At 45.9% G+C, this 20076-nt stretch overlaps 2 protein-coding genes across 2 annotated transcripts; both read left to right on the forward strand.

Annotated features, from left to right (window-relative positions):
- Positions 1 to 918: 918 nt before the first annotated feature.
- On the forward strand, positions 919 to 5362 carry LOC140582775 (uncharacterized). Its single transcript, XM_072707091.1, has 3 exons — positions 919 to 991; positions 1787 to 5103; positions 5327 to 5362. Exons 1-3 carry the CDS (start codon positions 919 to 921, stop codon positions 5360 to 5362), a joined length of 3426 nt encoding a protein of 1141 aa, XP_072563192.1.
- Positions 5363 to 5696: 334 nt separating this feature from the next.
- LOC111845183 (uncharacterized) lies at positions 5697 to 10052 on the forward strand. The gene is made up of 8 exons (XM_072707321.1): positions 5697 to 7076; positions 7219 to 7364; positions 7608 to 7729; positions 7884 to 7945; positions 8067 to 8167; positions 8383 to 8531; positions 8635 to 8734; positions 9404 to 10052. The coding sequence occupies exons 1-7, from the start codon at positions 6433 to 6435 to the stop codon at positions 8728 to 8730; spliced, it is 1320 nt and encodes a 439-aa protein (XP_072563422.1). The 5' UTR covers positions 5697 to 6432; the 3' UTR covers positions 8731 to 8734; positions 9404 to 10052.
- Positions 10053 to 20076: the final 10024 nt, after the last annotated feature.

Genomic DNA, 20076 nt, shown 5'->3' on the forward strand with positions numbered 1-20076 from the left:
AGTCCAACAGCCACAGAAGGCCAGACATCTTCGACTTCAGCTTCCACAGAGACAATCACCAGCACAATCAGCACACCTGAAGCAACAACAACAGAAATTTCTACAAGTACAACTACATCAAATCCAACAACAACACCAAATCCAACATCCACAGAAGCCCAGAGAACTTCCACGTCGGCTTCCACGGTGAAAATCAGCAGCCCAACCAGCACACCTGCACCAACCACAACAGAAACTTCAACAAGTACCGCTTCAAGTCCAACATCCACAGAAGGCCAGACATCTTCGACATCAGCTTCCACAGAGACAATCACCAGCACAATCAGCAGACCTGCAGCAACAACAATAGAAATTTATACAAGTACAACTACATCAAATCCAACAACTACACCAAATCCAACATCCACAGAAGCCCAGACAACTTCCACATCGGCTTCCACGGTGAAAATCAGCAGCCCAAGCAGCACATCTGCACCATCCACATCAGAAACTTCAACAAGTACCGCTTCAAATCCAACATCCACAGAAGGGCAGAAATCTTCGACATCAGCTTCCACAGAGACAATCACCAGCACAATCAGCACACCTGCAGCAACCACAACAGAAATTCCTACAAGTACAACTACATCAAATCCAACGTCCACAGAAGCCCAAACAACTTCCACGTTGGTTTCCACGGTGATAAGCAGCAGCCCAACCAGCACACCTGCACCAACCACAACAGAAACTTCGACAAGTACCGCTTCAAGTCCAACATCCACAGAAGGCCAAACATCTTCGACATCAGCTTCCACAGAGACAATCACCAGCACGATCAGCACACCTGCAGCAACCACAACTGAAATTTCTACAAGTGCAACTACATCAAATCCAACAACTACACCAAATCCAACATCCACACAAGCCCAGACAACTTCCATGTCGGCTTCCACGGTGATAAGCAGTAGCCCAACCAACACACCTGCAGCAACCACAACAGAAACTTCGACAAGTACCGCTTCAAGTCCAACATCCACAGAAGGCCAGACATCTTCGACATCAGCTTCCACAGAGACAATCACCAGCACAATCAGCACACCCGCAGCAACCACAACAGAAATTTCAACAAGTACAACTACATCAAATCCAACAACTACACCAAATCCAACATCCACAGAAGCCCAAACAACTTCCACGTTGGCTTCCACAGTGATAAGCAGCAGCCCAACCAGCACACCTACACCAACCACAACAGAAACTTCGACAAGTACAACTACATCAAATCCAACATCCACAGAAGCCCAGACAACTTCCATGTCGGCTTCCACGGTGATAAGCAGTAGTCCAACCAGTACAGCTGCAGTAACCACAACAGAAACTTTGACAAGTACAACTACATCAAATCCAACAACTACACCAAATCCAACATCAACAGAAGCCCAGACAACTTCCACGTCGGCTTCCACGGTGATAATCAGCAGCCCAACCAGCACACCTGCACCAACGACAACAGAAACTTCGACAAATACCGCTTCAAGTCCAACATACACAGAAGGACAGACATCTTCGACATCAGCTTCCACAGAGACAATCCCCAGCACAATCAGCACACCTGCAGCAACCACAACAGAAATTTCTACAAGTACAACTACATCAAATCCAACAACTACACCAAATCCAACATCCACAGAAGCACAGACAACTTCCACGTTGGCATCCTCGGTGATAAGCAGCAGCCCAACCAGCACACCTGCACCAACCACAACAGAAACTTCGACAAGTACCGCTTCAAGTCCAACATCCACAGAAGGCCAGACATCTTCGACATCAGCTTCCACAGAGACAATCACCAGCACAATCAGCACACCCGCAGCAACCACAACAGAAATTTCAACAAGTACAACTACATCAAATCCAACAACTACACCAAATCCAACATCCACAGAAGCCCAAACAACTTCCACGTTGGCTTCCACAGTGATAAGCAGCAGCCCAACCAGCACACCTACACCAACCACAACAGAAACTTCGACAAGTACCGCTTCAAGTCCAACAGCCACAGAAGGCCAGACATCTTCGACTTCAGCTTCCACAGAGACAATCACCAGCACAATCAGCACACCTGAAGCAACAACAACAGAAATTTCTACAAGTACAACTACATCAAATCCAACAACAACACCAAATCCAACATCCACAGAAGCCCAGAGAACTTCCACGTCGGCTTCCACGGTGAAAATCAGCAGCCCAACCAGCACACCTGCACCAACCACAACAGAAACTTCAACAAGTACCGCTTCAAGTCCAACATCCACAGAAGGCCAGACATCTTCGACATCAGCTTCCACAGAGATAATCACCAGCACAATCAGCAGACCTGCAGCAACAACAATAGAAATTTATACAAGTACAACTACATCAAATCCAACAACTACACCAAATCCAACATCCACAGAAGCCCAGACAACTTCCACATCGGCTTCCACGGTGAAAATCAGCAGCCCAAGCAGCACACCTGCACCATCCACATCAGAAACTTCAACAAGTACCGCTTCAAATCCAACATCCACAGAAGGGCAGAAATCTTCGACATCAGCTTCCACAGAGACAATCACCAGCACAATCAGCACACCTGCAGCAACCACAACAGAAATTCCTACAAGTACAACTACATCAAATCCAACGTCCACAGAAGCCCAAACAACTTCCACGTTGGTTTCCACGGTGATAAGCAGCAGCCCAACCAGCACACCTGCACCAACCACAACAGAAACTTCGACAAGTACCGCTTCAAGTCCAACATCCACAGAAGGCCAAACATCTTCGACATCAGCTTCCACAGAGACAATCACCAGCACGATCAGCACACCTGCAGCAACCACAACTGAAATTTCTACAAGTGCAACTACATCAAATCCAACAACTACACCAAATCCAACATCCACACAAGCCCAGACAACTTCCATGTCGGCTTCCACGGTGATAAGCAGTAGCCCAACCAACACACCTGCAGCAACCACAACAGAAACTTCGACAAGTACCGCTTCAAGTCCAACATCCACAGAAGGCCAGACATCTTCGACATCAGCTTCCACAGAGACAATCACCAGCACAATCAGCACACCCGCAGCAACCACAACAGAAATTTCAACAAGTACAACTACATCAAATCCAACAACTACACCAAATCCAACATCCACAGAAGCCCAAACAACTTCCACGTTGGCTTCCACAGTGATAAGCAGCAGCCCAACCAGCACACCTACACCAACCACAACAGAAACTTCGACAAGTACAACTACATCAAATCCAACATCCACAGAAGCCCAGACAACTTCCATGTCGGCTTCCACGGTGATAAGCAGTAGTCCAACCAGTACAGCTGCAGTAACCACAACAGAAACTTTGACAAGTACAACTACATCAAATCCAACAACTACACCAAATCCAACATCAACAGAAGCCCAGACAACTTCCACGTCGGCTTCCACGGTGATAATCAGCAGCCCAACCAGCACACCTGCACCAACGACAACAGAAACTTCGACAAATACCGCTTCAAGTCCAACATACACAGAAGGACAGACATCTTCGACATCAGCTTCCACAGAGACAATCCCCAGCACAATCAGCACACCTGCAGCAACCACAACAGAAATTTCTACAAGTACAACTACATCAAATCCAACAACTACACCAAATCCAACATCCACAGAAGCACAGACAACTTCCACGTTGGCATCCTCGGTGATAAGCAGCAGCCCAACCAGCACACCTGCACCAACCACAACAGAAACTTCGACAAGTACCGCTTCAAGTCCAACATCCACAGAAGGCCAGACATCTTCGACATCAGCTTCCACAGAGACAATCACCAGCACAATCAGCACACCCGCAGCAACCACAACAGAAATTTCAACAAGTACAACTACATCAAATCCAACAACTACACCAAATCCAACATCCACAGAAGCCCAAACAACTTCCACGTTGGCTTCCACAGTGATAAGCAGCAGCCCAACCAGCACACCTACACCAACCACAACAGAAACTTCGACAAGTACCGCTTCAAGTCCAACAGCCACAGAAGGCCAGACATCTTCGACTTCAGCTTCCACAGAGACAATCACCAGCACAATCAGCACACCTGAAGCAACAACAACAGAAATTTCTACAAGTACAACTACATCAAATCCAACAACAACACCAAATCCAACATCCACAGAAGCCCAGAGAACTTCCACGTCGGCTTCCACGGTGAAAATCAGCAGCCCAACCAGCACACCTGCACCAACCACAACAGAAACTTCAACAAGTACCGCTTCAAGTCCAACATCCACAGAAGGCCAGACATCTTCGACATCAGCTTCCACAGAGACAATCACCAGCACAATCAGCAGACCTGCAGCAACAACAATAGAAATTTATACAAGTACAACTACATCAAATCCAACAACTACACCAAATCCAACATCCACAGAAGCCCAGACAACTTCCACATCGGCTTCCACGGTGAAAATCAGCAGCCCAAGCAGCACACCTGCACCATCCACATCAGAAACTTCAACAAGTACCGCTTCAAATCCAACATCCACAGAAGGGCAGAAATCTTCGACATCAGCTTCCACAGAGACAATCACCAGCACAATCAGCACACCTGCAGCAACCACAACAGAAATTCCTACAAGTACAACTACATCAAATCCAACGTCCACAGAAGCCCAAACAACTTCCACGTTGGTTTCCACGGTGATAAGCAGCAGCCCAACCAGCACACCTGCACCAACCACAACAGAAACTTCGACAAGTACCGCTTCAAGTCCAACATCCACAGAAGGCCAAACATCTTCGACATCAGCTTCCACAGAGACAATCACCAGCACGATCAGCACACCTGCAGCAACCACAACTGAAATTTCTACAAGTGCAACTACATCAAATCCAACAACTACACCAAATCCAACATCCACACAAGCCCAGACAACTTCCATGTCGGCTTCCACGGTGATAAGCAGTAGCCCAACCAACACACCTGCAGCAACCACAACAGAAACTTCTACAAGTACAACTACATCAAATCCAACATCCACAGAAGCCCAGACAACTTCCACATTGGCTTCCACTGTGATAAGCAGGAGCCCAACCAGCACACCTACACCAACCATAACAGAAACTTCGACAAGTACCGCTTCAAGTCCAACATCCCCAGAAGGCCAGACATCTTCGACATCAGCTTCCACAGAGACAATCACCAGCACAATCAGCACACCTGCAGCAACAACAACAGAAATTTCTACAAGTACAACTACATCAAATCCAACAACCACATCATATCCAACATCCACAGAAGCCCAGACAACTTCCACATCGGCTTCCACGGTGATAAGCAGCAGCCCAACCAGCACACCTACACCAACCACAACAGAAACTTCGACAAGTACCGCTTCAAGTCCAACATCCACAGAAGGCCAGACATCTTCGACATCAGCTTCCACAGAGACAATCACCAGCACAATCAGCACACCTGCAGCAACAACAACAGAAATTTCTACAAGTACAACTACATCAAATTCAACATCCACAGAAGCCCAGACAACTTCCACGTCGGCTTCCATGGTGATAAGCAGCAACCCAACCAGCACACCTGCACCAACCACAACAGAAATTTCTACAAGTACAACTACATCAAATCCAACATCCACAGAAGGCCAGACAACTTCCACGTCAGTTTCCACGGTAATAAGCAGTACCCCAACCGGCACACCTGCAGCAACCACAAGCGAAACTTCTACAAGTGCAGCTACATCAAATCCAACATCCACAGAAGGCCAGACATCTTCGACATCAGCTTCCACAGTGACAAGCAGCAGCACAACCAGCACACTTGCAGCAACCACAACAGAAATTTCTACAAGTACAACTACACCAAATCCAACATCCACAGAAGCCCAGACAACTTCCACGTCGGCTTCCACGGTGATAAGCAGTAGCCCAACCAGTACAGCTGCAGCAACCAGAACTGATACGTCTGGAAGTACCACTTTTTTACCTCTACCAACTGCAGTGATAAGTAGCGCTCTAGCAGCATCCACAACAGAAACATCGACAAGTATCACTTCAAATCCAACAACAGAAGCAGAGGCAACTTCGACATCGGCTTCCACAGTGCCAAGCAATAGCGCAACAAGCATACCTGCAGCCACAACAGAAACGTCTGGAAGTACCACTTCGTTAGCTCCAACATATGTAGAGGCCCAGACATCTTCCACATTGGCTTCCACAGTGATAACCAGTAGCCCAACTAGTACACCTGCAGCAACCACAACAGAAACTTCTGCAAGTACAGCTACGTCAAATCGAACATCCACAGAAACCCAGACAACTTCCACGGTGATAAGTAGTAGCCCAACCAGCACACCTGCAGCAACCACAAAAGAATCTTCTGCAAGTACCATGTCTTCAATTCCAAAAACCATTGAAGCCCAGAAGTTGTCAATATCAGCTTCCATAACGACAAGCAGTAGCCACAGCAGCACAATTGCAGTAGTCACCACAAATATTTCTGCAAGTCCAAAAACCTCCAAATTTTCCACATCAGCTTCCACACAGAGAAGCCATAGCTCAGTCGGCACTACTGCAGCAGCCATATCAGAAACTGCTACCACTTCTTCAACTCCATCAAGCACAGGAACTCTGACATCTTCCACATCAGGTTCCACAGTGACACCCCGTAGTATCACTAGCACAACTGCAACAGCCACTACAGAAATTTCTGCAAGTACCACGTTATCAGTTCTAAAAACCAACGAAGCCCAGAAGTCTTCGACATCAGTTTCCACAATGACAAGCAGTAGGTCAACTAATTCAACTTATGCAGCCTCAACAACAAAACTGCCTGCAAGTACCACTTCCTCTCCAACAACTGCTAAAGTTATTACATCTTCAACATCACCTACCACAGCAACCAGCACAACTTCTAGAGCCCTAACAACACAAACGTCTGCAATTACTATTTTTGCATTCCCAAAAACTATGGGCATCACAAGAATCGTAACTACTTCTTCAACCACTTCATCAACGACGGTGTCAAAGACTATGTAAGATTTTTTTTCCAGACTTTGCTTTAGTGTTTTAGCCTTCAAATTTAGTAATCTAGTTGTTTTATTTTAATAAATTACATCGCCAATATTTATTTTTTTACATATTTAAATTAACCTGTATGTTCTTTTCTTTTTTTAGGATGGGATCAGTATCAATCAACTTCCGAATCATTTTCCAAATGCGCAGCCTTAATGAAGCCATGATACTTAATGTGATGAACAATTACCTACATCCACAAACCAGAGGTCTGAGTCAACCTACGTTGCAGACCGCAACTTATCAAAGTAAGTTTCTCTTGGGTCTCTCCATGAACAGACTTTGCTTTTTTACAAATGTGAAATTCCTGGGAATGTTTACTTCACTTTATATTAACAACTTTTCCTCTTAATTTACCTTTATAGTTTTATATCTAAATGTTTTTTCTTTAATGTATCGAATATTTAAATTTTTGGTGACAAATTGGCAGGACATAGTCATGGTTGTAATCAAGATTCATTATACTTTTCTTTTTTTCTACATTGTTTTAGAATTGTCGAGTGGAGCCTTTGCCATCAAGTTGGCTTTTCTAATGAACAATGTGACCATGTCAGAAAATACTCAGAACAGGAATGACACGTATAAGTTTATCCAGGACTCCATCAACACACAGGTGAGAACACTAATCATTTTGAATGCAAATTGGTGTTTAAAATTCCCTTGTTATTGAGCTTTGGGTACTCCTATATACTACTTATTGTGCTTTGATGTAGGGTTGTTTTATCGAAATGTTTTTGCGTTTTTCTTTATGAATCTTCAAACCACAGATGAACTCAATATTGCAGAAATCAAATGCTGTTCCTTTCACATTTCCATGGGCAAACTACACGTAAGTTTGACAAAAAAAACACACATTGTGCCAATATATATTTTATTTCACTTTAACTAAAAAATAAATTTGTTTTTCCATTACAAGTGTAAAATACCGCTGTTTTCTCTGTTTTTTTTAGGAGTCAGACAAATGATATAATAGCTGACGTAGACTACATTTATAAAGAAGGAGATATCAGTAATGCAAGTGACTTCCTTAAAGCAATCATGGAAGCCGCTGGTATGTTTTATGCAACAACATTGTCATTTAGACTCTATCAACTAAATAACTATCACCAGTACTAACATAGTTTTAAACTACATATTCATTAGGCATGCTGGTCGAGGTCCAAATGAAAACTAACACAAATGTGACACTACATTCCAAAATCCACTTGATAATTTATGGGTCGTAAAAGTCATTCCATAAATAATGCATCAGTATTGCACCTCCAGGTCTGTTGAGTACCACCACAACTTTACCGCTCACCACTGGTGGGGCTAACATCACCCATGTGGGAGGTGGCTTTCCTGGCTGGGCTTTGGCCATTATCATCCCATGTGGAATCCTCCTCCTGCTCATCCCCTGCTGGATTCTCCTTTGTGTAAGTATGAGAACATTTTTGTGGGTACTGTTTTATGAGCTCCTTATCTGTGTGCGATGGCTGTCATTGCTGACTGATATCTCTCTCCTCCAATCGCTCGCAGTGCCTGCTGTGTGGCTGCTGTGCAGCCATTAAGAGGCGCTGCGGCAGAAGGCAGTCCTACAACATTCCGTACAGGATACACAACAACCTCTTTTAATGAGGTAAGAGTTGATATATAACAAAAACTGAACATTATGCTGAGATTCAGGTTTATAATTTAAAGGTCACAAGAATTTGAACAGTATTATATGATGGTATGTTGGCTCAGTGGGTAGCATTGTGGACTCATACCTGCAGGTTTGAGAGTTTAAAGTTGTCCAGTCCATTTTTAGGAGGTTTTGTTGTTTCCATGTGCAGTGGTGCAGTGGTCAGCACTCCTACCTTACACCACTGGGACCAGGGTTCGGGTTTTCGCCATGGCTCCATGTGTGTGGAGTTTGCATGTTCTCCCCATGTCATCATGGGGTTTCCTCTGGGTACTCTGGTTTCCCCCCACAGTCCCAAAACATGCTGAAGTGAACTGAAGTCACCAGATTACCTGTAGTTGTGAGTGATTGGTGTTTGAGTGTGCCGTACCTTGTGTCTATAGAACAAGCGGGTACAGAAAATGGATGGATTGGGTCTTTTCCCTGAGCTCCCTGTATTTCCTCCTCATGCCCTGTTCAGTGAAATGGTTTCTGGAAGTATCCCATTGCATCTGTGCCCTGTGACGTGATAAGGGGCTGTGCACTGGAAACATGCTTAGCTGATGGATGGATTAACAAGTAATCTTAACTTGGTTCATGTATTAAATTTTTACTGTTTAAACTGTTTTTGTATTAATCTTTCAGGCAGTAACAGTAAATACAAATATAAGCCTACAACTGTAACCAGTCATGGAAACGGAACCTGTGCAGCCTCTGCAGCTTCATCCTGCAGTCAGAGTTCATCTAAACTCCATCATCCTCTTTCCTTCATGGTTCAGAATTATAGAGCATTCTGGTAATAGGGGTCTGCAAGGAATAACAACATTCACTTTATATATTAGCCTGAAATGGAATTACACAACTTGTTTCCAGGAAAAGTTTTCAGATTTGTCATTTAAACACAAAGTAATAATGGGTTCCTTTCACTCTTTCTTTATGATGAAATCATCTGTTTTAAAAGTATATTGAAAAATTGTAACTGCATTGCATTCATTATTATTATTATTATTTATTATTGTAAAAATTATTGCTGCATTGAAAACATGTAACTGTAACAGTAAGATCATATTTAATTTTATTGTTGTTGATAATGCCATTTGCATTAGAATTTTTATCTTTCTATGATTTTTGTTTTATTTTTAATTATTTGTGTTTATTTGTGTTTGAATCATTCCAAACGCCATAATAATATTAATCTTGTAGGAAAACATGTTAATTTGAGTTTGTGAAATAAAAACAGAATAGTGAATTGAGATGATGAATTTTTTGTTTCATTTAAATTAGACTTTTTGAGGGCTCAGTGTCTGGGTTTGAGATCCAGGGCCGGTATGCATAAAACTTCTCAGAGTAAAATTTCACTCTTAAATGCGTCACAATTCTAAGAGTGACGTGATTTTGCTCCTACTCCCAGACTTAAGAATAAGTGGCATGCATAAACATTCTTAAGTGTTATGACTTGGTCTCAGCTTCCAAATTATTTAAGAGAGCTGGAGAGGACTCCTAAGCCAGTTAGGAGTTGAATGATGGCAGCTGCACTACGCGCACCCAGACGGAGACCGCGCACTTTCCGTCAAAGAAAAGACGTCCTGTAGACATACGACAATAATGAATTGATAAAAAGATACAGGTTCGATCATGAGGGCATTCTTTTTGTTACCAACCTAACCAGATACAATCTCCTACGTCACCTAAAAATGCACTTACAGTTGAACTGAAGGTGATAATGAGGCTACGTTTTTGGCAACTGGAAAAATATAATAATAATAATAATAATAATAATAATTATTATTATTATTATTATTATTATTATTATTATTATCATCATCATCTATTATAGCGAGGGTCATAAGAGCAATATAAGTAATGACACAAACCTGTAGCTTGCATGCTTGCTTTATAAACTGTGATTTCCTTTTGCGAGGTCGATAGAACATTATACCACCTTTTTTCACATTCCTCTGCTGAACGCCTTGTCCGAGGTGACGCAGCATCTATGGAGCTTGCAATAGCCTCCTAAGCTTTTTTTGTCCGTGCTTGTAACAGCTGAGCCAAACTTTCCTCGCACTACCTCCTTCCATTTAAGCACCAACCGTTTTGTTTGTCGTCCAGTTTGGTTTTCTTTTAGAATCCAATGTCTTGCTATGAGTTTTGCGTTTGACCCAAAATTTATAAAACATGTGCATCTATTAGTGGAAATTGATTGGTGGTGTGCTAGATAGATTTTCGTACAGCCAGTTAAAGGTGTGATCACAGAAACGATGTTGTATAAAGCTCTACATTAACGGTTTAATGTCACTAATATATTCACCGTACAGCTCCTCTATTGGTTGAACTCAGTATTTGGGGCGGGATTTTATTTGTAGTCCTCATTTTACGACACTTAAATGCTGGCTCCGTCAGCACTTAGTAATTGGGCTTAGACTTTGCTGAAAGTTACTTTTAGCAGCTTTATACAATGCTCTAAGGTCCTACTTTTTGCTAAGATTTTTTTAACTCTTAAGTCGAAGTGTACGACCATTCTTAGGAAGTTTTATGCATACCAGCCCAGGTCTTTAATGACCTCTTGTGGTCAATATACTGTGGTACTGTGTCTCTTCAGAGAATCCATGGGTCCTGCTGGTTTGTCTTAGTGTCGAACGGGCAGTTGCACAGGGAGTGCCCAAGGATGCACACTACCTGCATCGTGAGAGAGTGTCAGTTGTAGCACTATGGCCCTGTGGCGCATTTACCTGAGGGTCACCTGGTTCGTAGGATCCTCATTCCTGTGGACTTGAGCAGCTGGGTCAGGCCAAGGAGGCACCCACAAAACCCCTTGCTGTGGCAGATAGATGGAAATTTACAGAGGGTGGGACTGGGCTGCGTGTTGGCCTGGTTGTCACCCGGGATCTTAATTTGTTTCTTGTGTTGGGCGTGGTACCATAAAACACTGTACCAGTGTCTGATGCCCGACCTGACCTGATCTGCACCATATCGTGGCATGATTAGATACATTATAAGTTTACCTAGAGTTATTCACACTGTAAATCTGGTAAGTAATTTATACTGTGTGGCTGTAAGGAACCTGGGGGGAATTCTATTTTAAGACTATATGGGTTGGTTTATGTGACTTTACCCCAGTGGTTCCCAAACTTTTTCTGTCATGCCCCCCTTTGGAAGCAGTTGACCTTTCATGGCCCCCCCAAGTGCCCACTCAACCTGTACAATTTTTTGGATAAGCCATACATTATATTGCCAAAAGTATTGGGACACGCACGTGAACTTGGCATAATAACATTCCATTCTTAATACATAGGCTTTAATATGGAGTTGGCCCACCTTTTGCAGCTATAACAGCTTCAACTGTTCTAGGAAGGCTGTCCACAAGGTTTAGGGAATTTTTTACCATTCTTCCAGGAGAGCATTTGTGGGTCCAGGCACTGATGTTGGATGAGAAGGCCTGGCTTGCAGTCTGAGCTCTAATTCATCCCAAAGCTGTTCTGTAAGGTTAAGGTCAGAGCTCTGTGCAGGCCAGTCAAGGTCCTCCACACCAGACTCACTCATCCATGTCCTTATGGACCTTGCTTTGTGCACTGGAGTGCAGTCATGTTGGAACAGGAAGGGACCATCCCCAAACTCTTCCCATGAAGTTGGGAGGATGAAATTGTCCAAAATGGCTTTGAATGCTGCAGCATTAAGAATTCCTTTCACTGGAACTAAGGGGCCCAAGCCCAACCCCAACCCCTGAAAAACAACCCCACACCATAATCCCCCTCCACCAAACTTTACACAATGCAGTCAGGCAAGTACCATTCTCCTAGCAACCGCCAAACTCAGACTCATCCATCAGATTGTCAGACAGAGAAGCGTGATTCATCACTCCAGTGAACATGTCTCCACTGCTGTAATGTCCAGAAGTGGCATGCATTACACCACTGCATCTGATGCATTGCATTGCACTTGGTGATGTAAGGCTTGGATGCAGCTGCTCGGCCATGGAATCCCATTTCATGAAGTTCTCTACGCACTGTTCTTCGGGTAATCTAAAGGTCACATGCCGTTTGGAGGTCTGTAGCTATTCTTCTGCACACTGTGTGCCTCAGCATGCATTGTCCCCACTCTCTGATTTTACGTGGCCTACCATTTCGTGGCTGAGCTGCTGTTGTTCCCAATTGCTTCCACTTTGTTATACAACCACTAACAGTTGACCGTGAAATATTTAGTAGCAAGGAAATTTCACGAATGGACTTATTGCACAGGTGGCATCCCATTACGGTACCACACTTGAATTCACTGAACTCCTGTGAGCAGTCCATTTTTTCACAAATATTTGTAGAAGCAGTCTGCATGCTTAGGTGCTTGATTTTATACACCTGTAGCGATGGAAGTGATTGGAACACCTGAATTCAATTATTTGGAGGAGTGTCCCAATACTTTTGGCAATATAATGTATATACACACTGTGTTCCAAATTAGTATGCAAATAACATATCAGTAGAATTTCATCAAAATAAACATTTAATTTAAGTTTTTGCCTGTTTTATTCTTTATGTTATTTTAAATAAAGGGAAATCTACTTAAGGAAAGTGTTCCACATTATTAAGCAAGCCACAGTTTTTATGTAGTATGGGCAACAAGAAAGACCTTTCTGAAGCTGAAAAGTGTAAAATAGTGCAATGCCTTGCAAAAGGCATGGCAACAAGTGATATTTCACAAACACTGAGGACAGATCAGCGAACTATTAAAAGATTTGAGTGTGATTCAGAGCACAAACGAATTTAGTCATATAAGGGCAAGTTCAGGAACGTTTCAGCCAGAAAAATGAATGCTTTAAAAGGGCGACTTTAAAAAAAAATTGTGAAGCAGGAAACTGGTATTTTGAAGGGTTGGGGTATCTCTGGAGTCCCAAAAACCTCTCGATGCAGGATCATGCAGAGGTTTGCAGCTGTGCAAAAAACTGTATTTCGACCTCTCCTAACAAAAACTTACAAGGAGAAATGTTTGGATTGTGCTAAAAAAACACATCAAGATAAATTTCCAAACCGTTGTATCACAGATGAAAGCTATGCAACTCTGAATGGTTCAGATGGAAGCAGTTTGGGTTGGTTGGTGAATGGCTACCAATTTCCAACTAGACTGGGACGTCAATATGGAGGTATATTGGAGTGATGGTTTGGGCCAGAATAGTGGGAATAAGGTTGTAGGTCCTTTTATGGAGCCTGAAGGTGTAAAAGTCACTTCTGCAAAATATGTGGAAATCCTTATTGACCATTTTCTGCCATGATACAAATAGAATAACCTTGCATTCTGGGAAAAACATATTTTCATGCAGGACAATGCACCATCACATGTTGCAAAAAACACCATTGACTATTTATTTGCTATGGGGATAAAGTGTGGCCACTATCATCCTCTGATCTCAACCCTACTGAGAACCTGTGAAGCATCCTTAAAAGGAAGATCTATGAGGGTGGGCAGCAGTACAGCTCAAAGCAGCAGCTCTGAGAGGCAATACTGATGTCCTCAAATGAAATATAGGCAGAAACTATACATGGCCTTACAAGTTTGATGGATGAGTCATTAAAGTAATATCAAAGAGGTGTTCCTTTATTAATATAAACTGCTCAAAAAAATTAAAGGAACACTTTTTAATCAGAGTATAGCATCGAGTCAATTTAACTTCTGGGATATTGATCTAGTCCGTTAAGTAGCAATGGGGGATCGACACACCTAGGGCATCCCATCCCACCCTCCCCCTCACTCTGCCTGCTTGGGGACCTCACTGACACTAATATGGACATGAATAAATCTTGCATGCTTCTCACAGTACTAACCATTGCTAAGAAAACAATCCTTCTGAACTGGAAGTCAAAAGAGAATTTAAACATAAATCTGTTCAAAAATCTACTCTGGGATTATGTTTCCATGGAGAGGATGTCTGCCTGTAAGAAAAATCAATTGATCGATTTTGAAGACAGTTGGACTCCAATAATGAATTTTTTAACGTAATGTCGTCAGGGGTGGTGGGGCCTTGCCGTCACCGTCCCGGGTTGGGGGCTGGGGGTGGGGGGGCTGGGTTGTTGGGGTCCTCTGGTGTTTCTCTTGGCTGAGGGCGCGTGGTCAGTGTCTCTGGGTGGCCGCTGGCCTGGCCTGGTGGGGGCGGTGCGGGGGGTGGGGGGGTTCTGCCCCCGCGGGGTGGGTGGCGCGCTGGGGGGGGATCGGGGGGTGGGGCCTCTGGGTTCCGCCTGGGCCGCTGCGCTGGGGTGCGTGGGTTTGGGGGCGTGGGCTCTATCTGCTGGGGCCGCTGCTCCGGCTCCCGGGCGGGTGGTCGCCCGCATGCTGGGGGGCCTGGTCTGCCCGGGCCCGTTGCCTGGTGGGGACGGGTCGTTGTCTGCCGTTGGCGATTCCGGCGCGGGGCCCTCGGGCGCTGTGGGGTGGTTTGGGGGGGGCGGTGGGGGGAGCCTCTGCCTCGCCTGGGGGGGGGCCTGGGGTGGCCGGGGGGCGGGGGTCACCCCGCCTGGCTGGTCCGTCTCCCCGTTTGCCGGGGGGGTCTGGGGTTGTCCCGTCCTTGGCCGCTAGCTGGGGTCTCATCGGGCGTGGTGGGGTGGGTCTCTCCCGGTCTGCGCCTGGGGGGGGGGGGGCGTTCCCTGCTGCTGGGCTGCCTGTGCCGCCCCTGAACACCTCGGTTGGCCGTCCCTGCCGGCTGTGCGGGGTCAGGGATGGGGACTAATCGGGGCCAGTCGGGGATCTGGCCCCGGTGCCGGGGGGGGCCCACTCCTGGCACGCCCTTATTGCTCCCCTGGGTCCAACACCACATTTCACACAACACTAGGGCCTTGAGGGGCGGTGGGGAGGTGCGCCGAGACACTGCCCCTCAATTTTTACTTACATGTTAGACACCACATGACACTAGGGCTGAGGAGGTGGGTTGAGGCAGGTGGGGCTCTGCCGTCTGCCAGCGGTGGGGTGCCCATGCCTCAACTGCTCGCCCACTTTTTGCACCTTAGTCATATACGCAGTCCATATTACATTAGGGCCTTGGGGGTGCGGGGAGGGGGATGGGGGACTCTGCCATCTGCCAGTGGTGGGGCCCTCATACCCGAACTGCACCCACTAATTTTAATGCATAGTAGACATAAACACACAACTCTCTCACACATGTACATGCACACTTCACACCAACATGGGTCAGGGAGGGGATGGGGGCTGAGGGGCCCCCCCTAACTCTCTGTCTCTGGCCCTGTGCTGGTGGGGTGGCCCGCCGGGGGGAAGACCCATCATGGGGGGGTTCGGGTGGCCCTGGCGGGTATGGGCGGCCTCCTCTCTTGGGCCGCGGGCCGGGTGGTGCTTGGCTCTGCTGCGCCGTGGTGGGGCCCTGGCGGGCGGTCCGGGGAATCTTGGGACGCTCTGGGCCCTGCTAGGCGGATTGGGGGGTTCGGTCTGGGCTGGGCGGGGTGTCTGCCGCTCCCCGGTCGCCGCGGGTCCACTCCCGGGTGGGGGGGGGGCTCTTTGTATGGGCCCCCCTTGGATCATCCTGCAGTGTTGGGGGGGAGGCGTGCCGGGTCGCTGCGGTGGGCGGCGGCCCGTCCTCCCGGGGGACGGGCTGGGGGGGCTGGGGCTCCCCCGGTGTGTGGGGGGCCGTCCGCCGGGGGGTGGGGGGGGTGGTCCCGGTGGGTGGGGCCCTTCGGCCCTGGACCCGCCTGCCCCGGTGGGTTGGTTGCGGGTGGGGCTGGGGGGCTCGCCGCCCGTCCTCCCTCTGCGGGCCTCCCTGTGCGGGGGTTGGCGCCCCCTTAGTCCCTCGCGGGCTCCCTCTCGGGTTGGGCGGGTGGTTGTCTCTGGGATGCGTGGCTGTGGGCCCTTGTGCCGGGGGGGCAGTAGGGTGACTTCGGTTGCCTGGTTCTCCTGCCTTCGCCTTGGGCCTGGGGGGGGGGGGGTGCTGCCGCCTCCCCTGACGGCATTAAATGCCAGCACATCCAATGACAAATCAGGTCACACCTACACTTGCACATGCATACAAGACTGGTTGAGCGATCAATATCATTATTATTATTACTTTTTAGGGTATGTTATAGATTTAGGAATTGAAATATACATATATAACGGTACGATTACGTGTGTGTATGCTACATATATATAATACCGATTTGTATTAATTATTATTAGTATCACTGATGTTGTTATAATTCTTGTTGTTTGATGAGTGTTATGTTTCTTATGGTTGTTTGTATTCTGTATTCCCCTATACTTCATCTTTTTTCCATCCCGCCTACATTATTAGTGTTATTATTTCTGTATACCTTTTTTTTTTTTTCTTTTCTCTCTCCCCCTCTCCCCATGGTGATTGATGTCTGTTATTGTTACGCTGTTGTTTTTGTACCCCCCCTGTTTTTCTCCTTTTCCACGGTACTGGTGAGTTCGGAGCGGCCACAATCTTTACTCTTGAATGTAATGTAAAATAAAGTTGTCCTCCGCAGAGGGGGGGTGGTGGTGGGCAATAAAAAAAAAAAAAAAAAAAAAAAAAAAAAGTAGCAATGGGGGTTGTTAATCGGTTTCAGCTGCTTTGGTGTTAAAGAAGTTAACAACAGGTGCACTAGAGGGGCAACAATGAGACGACCCCCAAAACAGGAGTGGTTTAACAGGTGGAGGCCACTGACATTTTTCCCTCCTCATCTTTTCTGACAGTTTTTTTCACTAATTTTGCATTTGGCTACAGTCAGTGTCACTACTGGTAGCATGAGGTGATACCTGGACCCTACAGAGGTTGCACAGGGAGTCCAACTCCTCCAGGGTGGCGCATCAATATGTGTCATTGCCAGAAGTTTTGCTGTGTCTCCCGGCACAGTCTCAAGGGCATGGAGGAGATTCCAGGAGACAGGCAGTTACTTTAGGAGAGCTGGACAGGATTGTAGAAGGTCTTTAACCCATCAGCAGGACCTGTATCTGCCGGTATTGTGCAAGAAGTAAAAGGATGAGCACTGCCAGAGCCCTACAAAATCACCTCCAGTTGGCCACTGGTGTGAATGTGTTTGACCAAACAATCAGAAACAGACTTCATGAGGGTGGTCTGAGGGCCCGACGCCCTCTAGTGGGCCCTGTGCTCACTGTCTGACACCGTGGAGCTCGATTGGCATTTGCCATAGAATACCATAATTGGCAGGTCTGCCACTGGCGCCCTGTGCTTTTCACAGATGAGAGCAGGTTCACCAGGAGCACATGTGACAGATGTGAAAGGGTCTGGAGAAGCCGTGGAGAACATTATGCTGCCTGTAACATTGTTCAGCATGACCGGTTTGGTGGTGGGTTAGAGATGGTCCGGGGAGGCATATCCATGGAGGGACACACAGACCTCTACAGGCTAGACAGCGGCACCTTGACTGCCATTAGGTAGTCAGACCCTATGCTGGTGCAGTGGGTCCTGGGTTCCTCCTGGTGCACGACAATTCCCAACCTCATGGTGCAAGAGTATGCAGGCAGATCCTGGAGGATGAAGGAATTGATACCATTGACTGGCCCCCACACTTGCCTTACCTAAATCCAATAGGACACCTCTGGGACATTATGTTTCGGTCCATCTGACACCTCCAGGTTTCACATCAGACTGTCCAGGAGCTCAAGGCCATACAAACTACTGAGTACGATTTTGAGTTGCTGCAATGAAATTTCGGCAAAATGGACAAGCCTGCTTTCACTTTGATTTTCGAGGTGTCTTTGAATTCAGCCCTCTGTGGGTTGATAATTTTCATTTCCATCAATGTGGCATCTTTTTGTTCCTAACACATTACTCAGTCCATATCAGTATAGATATCTAGCATGACTTTTTTTCCCATTGAGCTCTGATGTGTTTCCAAAGTGTTCCTTTAATTTTTTTGAGCAGTGTATTTATGAAAGGCCACTTCATACAGCAAATGCAAATAATTCTGGTTTCATGTTCATTATGACTGAATGTTACCAAACTGCATTTTGCATAATAATTTGGAACAATCAGTCACTGTCAGTGGTTTGGCTTCTAAAAGCATACATATTATAAGAAAACTGTAATACAAATAAATATGCTTCAAACTGACTGTTTAGGAAAAACATACGATAATGGCTTTTGCATATTAATTTGGAACACAGTGTGCGCTTGTGTGTGTGTGTGCGAGGTTACTTGATATTTGTGTCGCTGTCTGAAAGAAAAAAAACCCGAAAGGCACTGTTTGTTATTGATCCCAATTGAAAAACATGTATTCAACTTTGGGTTCGCACAGAGCACGTCAGCGGAGCAAGCATGGAAGGATTTTGGCCGGAGCAGGAGCATGAGCGGAGAGGCATATTATTTAAAAAACTGGAGTGTCATGTTATCTGTCGCTCCATCTCGCTCCACTTTTGCAGGGTTGCCAACTCTCACGTATCTGGCATGACACACAAGAAATCTTATGACAAATCTATATTATTCCATTACAAACCTAAAATTATCTACATCAAAAACATTGGGGTAGTTTGCAAATCTCACAGTCTATCAACATGGCAATAAAACTGTTAATGATACTTGTCTAAGCTAAAATCTAAAATTACTAAGCTAAAATTAAAGGTTAAATTAAAATACAATGCAGATTGTTTTCTATTTTGTAGTGAGCAGTGAGTGATTTCATTGGAGCGGGGTGAAAACTGATGAGGGGAGCGGTCTGTAGTCGTTGTGAGGGGGGGAACGGGGGGAGTGTACCGCTCCACATGTGATGGGTGGAAATTCTCATCGCTCTGCTCCGCTCACATGCTCTGGTTCTGCTGCACACTCTCGACCTGATATTTGTTGAGCTCTGTGCCCCCCCTGCTGTGCCACGCCCCCCCATGTGGGGTCGCCACGCAATTTTCGAATCACTGCTTTAGCCCAGTATGCCAGCCCCCCTTTTTGCATATGTTTCCCACTATGGTATACTGCAGGTAGAAGTATAATATGTATCCAGAGTATCCAGACGTGGACAGTAACAAAGCACATTTACATGAGTAAAGTACCCTGTCCGAAGTGCTGAGCCAAGCTACCACACTGTAACTGACAGCAAACAGCAGACTATGTGTATGAGCTCATAGTCCAGCCTGAGTCTCGTTCTTGTAGCGACAGCAGCTTTGATGTCTCAGAATGAGGTACATGTCTACACACTGCAGTCACAACACTCACTGCACGAAGCCACAACTCAGCTCATTATCAGACTTGTGAACACAAAGCCCCAGGGTGACAATATCAAGGCAATGCTGCTGTCAGGGCCACATCAGGAACAGGAGGACTCAGCTCAGCTCCAGGCCCATGTTTAGAGCAGTGATGATGTGTTTCTGCAACCTGATTCTCCACGATTTGGTCCTGTCCT

The sequence above is a fragment of the Paramormyrops kingsleyae genome, chromosome 25 (assembly GCF_048594095.1).
Source record: "Paramormyrops kingsleyae isolate MSU_618 chromosome 25, PKINGS_0.4, whole genome shotgun sequence".
Taxonomy (NCBI): Eukaryota; Metazoa; Chordata; class Actinopteri; order Osteoglossiformes; family Mormyridae; genus Paramormyrops; species Paramormyrops kingsleyae.

Coding starts and splice junctions, on each gene's coding strand:
- LOC140582775 (XM_072707091.1), top strand. CDS start 919: ATGTCGGCTTCCACGGTGATAAGCAGTAGCCCAACCAACACACCTGCA. Junction 992..1,786: donor CACAACAGAAACTTCGACAA/GTACCGCTTCAA, acceptor CAACATCCACAG/AAGGCCAGACATCTTCGACA. Junction 5,104..5,326: donor CTTCCACATTGGCTTCCACT/GTGATAAGCAGG, acceptor CAACATCCACAG/AAGCCCAGACAACTTCCACA.
- LOC111845183 (XM_072707321.1), top strand. CDS start 6,433: ATGTCTTCAATTCCAAAAACCATTGAAGCCCAGAAGTTGTCAATATCA. Junction 7,365..7,607: donor GCAGACCGCAACTTATCAAA/GTAAGTTTCTCT, acceptor ACATTGTTTTAG/AATTGTCGAGTGGAGCCTTT. Junction 8,532..8,634: donor CCTGCTGGATTCTCCTTTGT/GTAAGTATGAGA, acceptor AATCGCTCGCAG/TGCCTGCTGTGTGGCTGCTG.